The 11,139-nt window shown below is 48.8% G+C and overlaps 1 protein-coding gene across 1 annotated transcript in view; it reads right to left on the reverse strand.

The window, feature by feature from the left end:
* Positions 1-1,421: 1,421 nt before the first annotated feature.
* NUDT3 (nudix hydrolase 3) overlaps positions 1,422-11,139 on the reverse strand; it is a 22,960-nt gene continuing 13,242 nt past the window's right edge. Inside the window, exons 3-5 of the mRNA XM_027659659.1 lie at positions 5,568-5,612; positions 4,766-4,850; positions 1,422-3,907 (exon numbers count right to left, since the gene is read on the reverse strand). Coding sequence (XP_027515460.1) covers positions 3,738-3,907; positions 4,766-4,850; positions 5,568-5,612 — 300 coding nt within the window. The 3' untranslated portion in view covers positions 1,422-3,737. The remainder of the gene's footprint in view (positions 3,908-4,765; positions 4,851-5,567; positions 5,613-11,139) is intronic.

Consider the following 11,139-nt stretch of genomic DNA (forward strand, 5'->3'; position numbering starts at 1 on the left):
TCACACCCTGTGTGTGTCAGGGGCTCAGGATCACACCCTGTGTGTGTGTCAGGGGCTCGGGGACAAGCCCAGGGGTGCTCCAGCCACAGGGTCACTGTGTCCCAGCAGAGCCACAGCCACTGGATGATGCTGTTACTGAGCAGGAAAATGGAGCCAGGAGGGAAAACAGCCTGGGAGCAGGAGCAGGGAGGGCACTGGGTCACCCAGTGCTGCTGAGCATCTCTGTGGGATCAAAGCTCCTCACACGGCAACCCCACCACTGCTGGGGGCAGGTTTGGCTAAAGAGACTGAGACCTCTGATCCTGCCCCGGCCACAGGCTCTGCTTGGGAGGGTCAAACCCTCAAACCAGTCACCCCTGTTGCTTTGCACAGGTCCAGCCACTGCATCAGGCTGTGTGAAAGCACAAACACATCCACTGGGGATAAAACAGCGGGTCTGAGAACAGGCAGGAAAATCTACAGCTCTTGTAACCGGGGCACACGTTGGGCCTGTGCAGCCTCCAGGATTTTGCTCCCCGGGAGCAACCGCACACTGCGGAATGCTGGCCATGGTTTCTGCATGGAAAAGCTGAGGCCCAGAGCCTGTGCTGGATCCAGGAAGGGAACTGAGGATTCCTGACATTCCCTACCCACATTTTTAGCCACTGAATACTTTGTGTCCGCACAAGGGAAAAAGCATCACTTGCAGATTCCAACCCCTTTTCATTTCTCCCTTTACAGAGTTTGCTTTAAGGCACATTCCAGCTGAGGCTGAATGAGCTGCCTCCCTGCTCCATGGAGAGCAGGGAAGAGCTCACAGCAGCACCTACCCAGGAACAGACCTGCCAGCTCAGGGGGGCCCTACAACTGCTGCACCTCACACCAGTGCCCAGGGAGCAGAGCTGGGCTGAGAGCCAGCTGAGAACTGCTCTGAGGGGATGCTCCATGTAAGGGTCAGGCCAGTCACGACATGCTGAGGTGAGAATTTCCCTATCCAATGCTACCAGCTCAGAACAGCACCAGCTTTAGCAAGGCTGGGAGCCCAAGGCTCATGCCACGGGGTTCAGCAGGGTCAGGACAGTGGCCTCAGCACAGACACCGAGCAGCACTGGCCCAGGCTGCAGAACCAGAGCACGGGGCCACTCTCCCAGCAGGTTCCCCGTCCCTCACACAGGCACTGACTGTCAGTCCCAAACCAATTAACACCAGTTGGGATAAAACCACTGCAATTGCTGGGGTCTGCAGCTGGACCAGCTCTAGAAAGAACCTCAGATGCTGAGGAATGGTGTGGTGCAGGGAGAGCTCAGGGAGCACGGGGCTAAGGCCTGGTCTGAAATCTGCATCTCTTCAGTCAAGACTATTCCTGCCCCAGAAGCCATTTCCAGTTACAAGGCATAACAACAGCCACTCTGTGGTAACAGCATCAATTCATGCCACATTAAAACACTTTCTTGGCACAATTTATTTTTCTGACCCAAACAAATAAGCCATTAGCAAGTCATTAACAATATTCTACCCTATATTGTCAGTTTAACAGCCCTGTAAAAACATTTTTAGTTTAAAAACAAAAGTGTGCATGCTGCTGATATTAAAACTGCAGTTACTCTTTCAGGAGTACCAGCTGTTTTGTTGCAACGTGTTTCCAACATACTAATCTGTACAGAAGAGACCAAGACTCCTCGAAGGCAGTAGATGGCTGTGTCAGGTGCCTCGCAGGGCGCGGGGACAGTGACTGTCGGAATTCCTTGTACACTTCCAGATAGAATATTCAAGCCCTTTGAGAGTTTGGTTCAGGCTGACCAGCACAGAGTGAGAAAGGATTGTACATTCGTCTCTAAGTTGAAGTGAGCTGAACTGGTGTAATTTAGGCTCAATTCCAGATGCCCGGGTTTGAGCTACTCCTTGAATAATGGGCTGTTCCTTACGCGTGGTTTTCCATGTCAGCGATTGCTGGCACTGCTTTTGGCCTTGCTACTCCACACTGATGAAAGCAGGGAGAACAAGGAAAGGAACAGAAGAGGATCTTAAAATGAACAGCTTCTTGCCAAACCAGCAAGGATACCATTCCCCCTTGTCCCAGGCTCCATGGATATTTCTATCAGATTTTCATATTGTAAGCGCTTCTCGGGAAGAGAGAAAACTCTGGAACAGTGAGTGTTTATTAGAATATTTTTTGTTAAATAAAGAGAAGGAAAAAAAAAGGAAAAAAAAAAAGAGCACTGCAGATTTAATTTCACATCTTGGCTCTGCTCTGACAAAGGAGAGGTTACTGAACTCAGCAACCACTTCTTGTCCCAAGCCAGGGATTAATTAATGCCCCTCCCAAAACTTGTACCTGACCCAACCCACCCCCCAGCCCCAACCCCTCCCATTTTATTTCCCAACTAGACAACACTGTTGGCAAATCAAGACAGCATGAAACTTACAGCAATAAAACAACAAACCCCCGTGTGAAGTGTGCCAACGCATCGGGGAGCTCTCCTGCGAGCCGGGCGGGCTCCCCCCGGGAATGCTGCCGGAGCAGCTGTACCTTTCACAGAGGGCACACTCCACCTGCGACCGTAAGTGCTGCAGAACCACAGGACAAGAGACCCAACACCTGAATGTTTCCTCCAGGACCTCTCCTCAGGACACACGTGGCTGTCCGACCGCGGGCTCGCGCAGCAGCGCTCCGTGGGTCCGATCCGATGCTTTAGCACAAATTCCAAGTCTCCAGCTCAGCACGGCGTAAGGCATGTGGACGAGAGAGACACGAGCAGAACGCAGCAGGAGCAGGGAGCAGCACTGGGGAGCCACACTGCAGTCTGTCTGTCTGACCCCCGTGCAGCCCCGGCTCCCGCTGCAGACAATGCAGTCCGGGTTCTATCGCAGCGCTGCTGAGGCTGTTTGGTTTTGGCCAAGGGGTAAAGACCAACTCCTTGTGGTTTCACTCTGATGAAAATGCAGAAACATTGGCAGAAGCTGTCGGAGAAGCCACGGAGCCACAGGGATGTCTGCAGGGATGTCTGCAGGGATGTCTGCAGGGATGTCTGCAGGGATGTCTGCAGGGATGTCTGCAGGGATGTCTGCAGGTGATCAGAACTCTGCCCTCAACTTCAAGTGTCACTGCACTAAATCGGGAGATACTGGATGGGGAGTAAACTGGCCCAGCCACTAGCACTGTCACAGAATGTGTATTTTTAAAAAACAGAACAAAAGGCAAACAGATTAATTATGAACCCTTCTTTTCAGAAGCAGACCAGGATTAAAAAAATTCCCGCAAAATTAAAATGTTAGATCCTCCATCTAAAAAAAGTTTATACAGACGTGCTGCAAGTGACCCCCACATGGGTCTGAGCAGCACTTTACAGTACAGACTAAGACTTGAAGAGCTGATCTCACATTGAAGTCTTGTAATTAAAAAAATAAAAGCCAGAGCCATTTGCGACCCTGGCTGGGGTGACACGAAGGGGACACTCGGGACACTTCAGAGCACAAGGCAGAGGAGGGGCTGGCAGCCTCCAGGCCGTGGAGCGGAGTACCGGGAAAGGGGCACTTCATGCACAAAATGTATTTTACAAAATACAGATCCAAAAAAGCAAAAAAAAGCCAATGAAAAAAAATCCCACCTTGCACTAAATTGCAGCACTCTGAACACTTGCTCTGCCCCAGGCGGCTGCCCATGCCTGGTGTGAGGGAGGAGGCATGGAAACGGGGAGGGGAGGGAAATCCAGGTCTCAGTCTGGGTTTGGAAATGGCTCTGGCAGGGACGTCGTCAGTCATCTGATGTCGGACACGGAGCTCTCGGAGTACGGCGTGGTCATCACCGGGGTGCCGTTGTTGGCCAGACAGCCTTGCCTCAAGGTTTCAAAATACGAGGCCTGCACTGGTTTATGATATTGCAGAACTTTTATGGCATCTTCTATCTTAAACCATTCCCTTTTCCTCCCTGGGGGCAAGGAGAGAAATCAGTGAGTGCCACAGAACGACATTGTCCTTTCCAGCCTGAACATTCCTGCTCCTGGGCTGTCACTCTGTCACGGGCACCAAGGCTGCAGGACTCACTTCACTGTGAGCAAACTGGCAGTGCAAAGGCACTGGGAAATTCCTCCTGGGATCCTCTGATCTCGAGGGCCTCCCACTCCAACCCCACACTGATGGCTTTGCATCCTCAGGACAGGTGTTTGTTTAGGGCAGCACATCCCCTAACTTGCATTTCCTAATCACACCCCCCCCCATTTATTTTGCTATTTCTGCAATTTCTATTCAAGTCAGATACTCATTTTAAGACAATCCATGACACATACCAACCACCACCCAATTTCTATCAGTTTGCAAGTGAACTTCAATTTCTTCCCATAAACCCCTTCCATACACAGCCTAAGGAGAGTCACATTCCAGGTGCTGCAGTGCAATCCCTCCTGGGAACAACAGGTTCACTTCCATTTGGGAATCCAATTTAAATGCACAGATTTCAAAGATAACAGGGAATGATTAACCCACACTGCTCACATATATTTCCTCTAGTCTCAGACAGGACAGCTCTTCATGCTCTTTGCTTTGCACCTTCCAGTGCAAGAATTAAACACAAAATTGCTGCAGAGACAGCTGGACAGTTATTTAACTTCTCTTGGGCCACAGAGGTGACAAAAGCTTCAATTTGACCACAAATTTTTTTCCCAAGCAACCAAAGGACACACCACTGCAACCCTTCCTAACCACTCCCACAGGGATTCCAGGTCCCAGAGGGATGCTGAGCTGAAATGGTTTGTCTGCATCAGTTAAGGGCAGCGAGCACAAAGCTTACCAATATTGACAGAGTCCTCCCAGTCCTCCAACACTTCGGTGACGATAAGTACGTAAACATATGTCCTGTGCTTCCTGTCCCGGTTCTGGAAGGCAAGGGGAACAGAGTAACCACAAACCATTTTGGGCAGCAGGACAGGGGGTGACTGCAAACTGCCCCCCACGACCCTGGGGCACCCTGGGTGCAGCTCCTGCCACATTACAGCTTGTCTGTAGCCACTAAAAGCTGTTGTGTTTTAAATGAGAGGTCTGAAAATATTGTTAGGGACTGGAGCCCTAAAGTGTAGTTCCTGATCTGTGGGGAAGTGGTTGGAGGACTGATGTGCTTATAAATCAGTTCCTCAGCTGGGAAAAAACCACAGGGAAGATTTTTACACAACTCAGAAATTCCAGAGTCAGGGACAGAACAAGGGCAGGAGCTGTGTCTGGTACCTGCTGACTGTGCAGCACCCCCAGGTGTGGCTGTGCACCCCACGGGAGCACAAACACTGCACCAGCCCCTCTGGGTGCTAGAGAAGGAGGGACTTTGCTCCCTGGTTGGGGGTGGCCTTTGGCAGCCAGAAGGGTGTGAAGGCACCGAGAATATTCACTGTTGTACCAGTTATCACCAGTGATTTCAGCTGAAGTGCCCATTGCAATGATCAGAGTTGCTGAACACATCAGTGTGAGCTTTTATTTAGAGGGAACTTTGAAGTTTCCCTCCACACAAGCACCAGCTCACTTCACAACACCCTGCAGAGCCATGGTTACTCCAAGACAATTTTTTGCAACAAAATTTCACAGCATCGATGTCTGAAACTTACCTCAAAAATTCCCACTAGTCTTCCTAACGTCCCTTTCACTCCAGCCTAGGAGAAGTTCAAAGAGAAAAGAAACATGCTTTAACAACAGCTCAGTACGTGTTTTCTACTTGTTGTGCAGGACCAGTTCCTTAGGACAGGAAGCAAATGCTCTAAAATTCTGTTCATCTTAAATCAACACAGTCACAAGATAAGAGACAGAAATGTATCCCGAGTTCTAATCATCCATGCATTCCCAGGATTTTTTATCTTGTTTTCCTTTATTCAAGCAACTTTGAATTCAATCCGGAGGAAGAAGAAATATTTGAGGAGTTACTCCTTGCATACCAATACACTCCTCGTGACCAGAATCTCCTCTGCAGGTTATTACAGCCTGAGCACAGGGAACATTGGCTTTGAGGTTTAGCAGTTTCAACTCCTCAAAATTATAGTTTAAGAAAGTAACTTTAAAGGACATCCATTTACACCCTCAGAGCAACATGACAGCTCCCAGGTATTTCAGGGGTGTCCTGCACACACCTGAAACCAGCCAACACAAACACACCGATGCTGTGATGTGGCCCCAGCAGCAGCAACAAGAGGATTTTGGATATAGCACAAACCATGCTGAAATAGGACTCTAGAATCAAGCAGAGACACAAATCAAGAGAAGATCTAAGCAACAGTTCTGTCTATTTGAATACTACTGAGGATCTACCCCTTCATCACACTTGGTGTCCCTTTTGGCACCTGCTCCTCCCCTCACAGCTGTTCTCAGCTCTCCGGGGCTGCATCGTGCAAACCCCAGCCCAACCTTACAGTCCCTCCTTTTTCACTACAGAAAGGGAAGATTTTGGTCCATGACTTAACAGGTCTGAACCAACCCACCCAGCCTGGCACAGGACCCAGCCACCACCGGGAAGAAGGGTCAGCTGTGCCTCCAGCAGCTGGAACACACCCTGGACAGCCGAGGGAAACAGTGCCTCCTGCAGATGGGATCCAGGCATCTCGCTATGTCGAGCTGCTGTTTTAAAAAAAAAAGATGTTTGGGTGATGTTAATGACAAGAGAAATTCTCTGTCCTACTGACCAGCTGCTGTGCAGTCACGTGCCTTCAGAAAGGAAGAACTTTCATTAATGAGAATATATTCCTGGTTAAGTTCCAGCCTACTGAATGAACATTCACAGGTACAAAACAATCCAGCCACAGCACGTCTCACTGCCCCAGGAGCAAAGGGTTTGCAGCTCCCCCACAACAGTCAGTCACACAGATATATAAATCCTTTTGGTAATGCACTCACTGAGCTCTTCTTCTAGGAAGGAGCTTTTCAGCTGAAGCTTTTATGCTGGTTTTGGACACAAACTTTATTGTCTCCTCAGAATTTCTGCCATCCTGCTCAGCCCAGAGGTGCCCCACTGCCTCTGGCCCATGCAGCTATTTCTGGAGCAAACAGCAGTTCCCTGAAGGTCACTGTGCTGCACATGGCAGGGCCTGACCTTTGTGGGGGAGTGATCCCACCTCCTGAAACTGGGGCTGCTGACCTGGGCTCCCAAGGCAGCTGGAAGGCAAATGCTTCACATACATTTCCCTCAAGGAACGCCTTCAGCAGTGGGATGTATTTTTTAGCTAAGCCATGTCCATCAGCCAGCAAGAACACAGGGAGGAACACGAGGCTTCCACCTTTGCACCACACAGACACAGATGTGTTAAAAGGTGAAGTGTAATCCAATATTTCTGGTAAATAACTGTCTTAAGCCACTTCACTGGTTCCTGGAGAAGGCTGTTGAATTTCTGCTCTCCTTATTTACCTGTAGGCAACAAATCAAAAGCCAAGGATGTTGTTGTGACGGTTTATTGAACTCTCAAGCCTGACTAGAAATAAATTTATCTCCAGGCAACTAGCAAGCCTGGAAACTAAGGATGAATCCTGCTCAACCAGCCTCCCAGGCAGTTTATCCCCAGCTCTAGAACTGTGCTTGAAGTAGCAGAGGGAGGTGAGGAGCCCTTCCTTCTGTGCTGGTAAAGGGAGATGATGGAAATAACGCTGTCTGCAAACCAGGATCCTCCTAATCTGTCCTGCCTGGTCTCATTCACCCAAAAAGGCACAAAAAACGATGCCAAGGCAACCATGTACTGTAGAAAAATCATACTGAATTACCATCAGACAGCTCAAAAAAGCACCAGGGTTTGATTCATGTAAGAACTTATCACATGTAGCTTAAATGGCCACATAAATGAATAGTTTGATTCAAACAAAACATGTGCTGATTTTATAGAGCAAGTCCCTACCAAAGCCTGCAAAGCACATCAGCCACTGCTCCTGGGGGCCAATGCCTCTCTCAGCCTGTTTTTCTGGTAAAGCACTAAATTCCCACACCAACAGAAGAGTCTCTGTACAATGGAACAAAGAGACATGCCAGTGGAATTCACAGTCTCACACAGGTTTCTAACACAAAAGTTGCCCAAGACACCTGAGAAAATAAATAGCTGCTGTCACTAACAAAGCAAGCTTGGTAACAAGCAACAGAACTGCTGGGCTCCTCTCTGGGCAAGCTCCACATGCCCTCCTTTCCTAGGGGCCAACAGCATTTTCTTGGAGAGTTAAAGCACAGTCACAGGCTCATCCAGGCCTGCAGCAGGGTCTCAATCTTAATTTGCAACAGACAACTCAGGAATTTTCTCTTCGACAGTGAATGGACTGAGAATCCTCTGCCCCCCTGGGCCTCAGCCATGAGTGTGGTAGGGGCAGCACAACTGACCTGGGGACGTGTTCCCCCCAAGCACTGCAAGTGCTGCACGTGGAGCCCATGGTGTAGCCTCAGAGTACATGAGGATCCCAGGAACATGCTAGGAGATGAGCCCACCAGCAGGGCTAGGAGGGCACCAGCACCAACTGTTCCATCTGCAGCTGTGGAAACAAAGCAAGGCCATCACACGACAGGATTCCCTGGGAAGAGGCACATTCAGGCACAAGAGAGGACACACAGAGCTTCTTCCCTGCTCTGCTGATCCAAATCAGTGTCCAGTGGCTCGGGGAGTCCTCGCTGGAGGAAAAGGCAGCTCTGGCAAGAGCACATCAGCCACAGCCTGAGCCCAGGCAGCTGCCTGAGCAGCACACACTTCAAACCACTGCTGCACCCACAGGGGTGGGCTGGGGCTCAGGACAAGGAACAAAAATCCAGAGGAAATGAAGCTTTACTAGTTCTGCTGCTCATGGAACAACTTGTTTTAATAAAGAAAAATTACTGAAGACATCCAAGAACAGCAGGTTCAGGTTTCAAAGCTGAAAATAAGTTGGGGTCAGATGCAAAAAGCAGCCTGCAGCAACACCATCTGTTCCTCGGGACAGCTTTTATTTCCTTCCATCTGAGCTAAGGAAAATGTGGGTTGGAATTTCAGCTATTTCACTTTGCTCTATTAGGCTCAAAGCCTGCATCTACTACAGATTACTGCTGAGCAAGAGTACTGTGGTGGAACACCCAGCTCTTTGCTCTCAGACCTGCACTACTGAAGGTGTAAATCCACCCACGAGGGCTGCGGGTTCAGACACGTTCGGAGGACGCCGATCACAGACCTGCTGGGCAAACTGTGCTGTCACTGCTGTGTCTCACAGAGGGCTGGACTCATTCATCTAACTCTGCACTGCACGGCACCAGTGTTTGCTGCTACGCTTGTGAAACACAAATGAAATACCACGACAGGGAGAAGAAACATTCCGACACCGCACTCATTTTCGTGAATTTGAGCACACAGGGACTCTGGGCCACCACTTGCTCTGGGCAAGACTAACTCTAGGAGGAGTTCAAGGCCATCATCTCATCATTCATCCACGGTCCCTGCAGTATTTTTAAAAAGTCTTTGTATTTTAGCACTGAAAAATATCAATATTTGTATTCTAAATCACTAACAAAATACGTGAAACAGTAAAGATGACTTATAAAGTATGTTTAAGAGGGAAAAAAAGGTCTAGTAACCAGATCAAAGTACTACAGATAAATTTGATACTGGCACCAATTGCCTGTTTGATCACAGGATCAAGCACAACTTCTCTGGCTTTTGACTCCCATGAAGAAAGCACGACAAACACTCCTGCAATTTTATAAAATTTGACATTTACTAAGCATTTAAAGGTCAGGATGTGAAAGATGCTCTAAGTGAAAAATGAAATGGGTTTCACAGACGAATGTGCAGTGACTTTTTTCAAAGTCACTCTGTAATAAGATTAATTTAAAGCATCTTTTTCTAAGCCATGTTCTTCACCAGTTGCTCACACCCATAAAACCCCCTTATTCCTAAGCAAAAAATACACTCCATGAGCACCAACACCTGTTTGGAAAGGGCACACGCTTTCTAGAAGGTGAATTTCAGAACACACCTGCAGTTCCCAGCTCTGCAGGACTGATTACAGAATTTCCCAACAAGCTGTCAGGAATAAGAGGTTTTATTCTTAAAAGGCTGCTCTGACCCAGAGCGGGTGTGTTGTCTACTGCCACTGCCACAAACAATGCCCAAGAACTCCAGTCACTTCCAATTTCATGCAGACAACAGTGAGCATGACAAGTGTTGGTACCTGTCTACTTTAATACTCGTGCTGGCACAGATTAATACAGATAAGGACTACCTCAAACTAGGACAAGGACTTGGACTCAAACTGGGACAGAGTGATCACAGCCTTCACTCACAATCAACATTTCTTTTTTGGCACAGTCTTCTAGAATTTGGAATATCAGAAAGAGGGAAAAGCTAGATATCTTTAGATGACAATTATCCCAGTAATAACATGGATAAACTCAAACACATACAAGGTAAAATTAAAAGAGTGAAAGGAGAAGTTAAAAATCTTCGTTTGGGGAAGCGTCTTTTGAAAAGAAAATGCACACCATGCAAAAGAGAATGAATTGAGAAGAGGCAGCCTACTGTCATCTTCAAAGGCCACAAGCAACGGGAAGGGTCACGAGTCTTTACAGCTCTTCCAACTGGCTCTTATTAAAAACTGGAAAAGGCATACCAAAGTCAGGGGAAGAAACTCCACACGTTTCTTCCCCAGCTTTGAGCAGCATGGAAACCACCTTCTTTCAGAATAAAAATTACTTTGTGCTCATTGACATGGAGGAAACTGGATTTTCCCTCTCCCAACAGGAGCAGCAGACTGGACCTGTGCCCTCGTGACAGACACGTCTGTACAGGAGAGAAGCAAAGACATCAAACCTACTCAGAAATCAGCCTCAGCTCCAAGCAGGTTGAAAATGCCTGGATTCACATGGAAAGGAGAGCAGGGGTTCCCAGCTGGCACACACACCAGCTGCCCAGCACTGCCAAACGAGCTGGGGAGGTGGGTGCTCCCATCCTTCCCAGCCTCCTGTTCCAACAACATCCCCCCAGCAAACAGCTCCTGGAGCTTGAGGCTGGGGCCATAGGGGCCACTTCTGTGTGCAGACCCTCAGCAGCACATGAGCACAGCCCGTCTGGGGAAGGCCTCACACCCCCAGAGCTGCAGAGTGCCCAAGTCCTTCTGTCCCTGTTGCAGGCTGGGCCCTGCAGACCCCTCGGGGAGCCCCTGTCCTGTCAGACCCCTCGGGGAGCCCCTGTCCTGTCA

This window comes from Corapipo altera, unplaced genomic scaffold (genome assembly GCF_003945725.1).
Source record: "Corapipo altera isolate COAL_440 unplaced genomic scaffold, ASM394572v1 77b, whole genome shotgun sequence".
NCBI classification, from domain to species: domain Eukaryota; kingdom Metazoa; phylum Chordata; class Aves; order Passeriformes; family Pipridae; genus Corapipo; species Corapipo altera.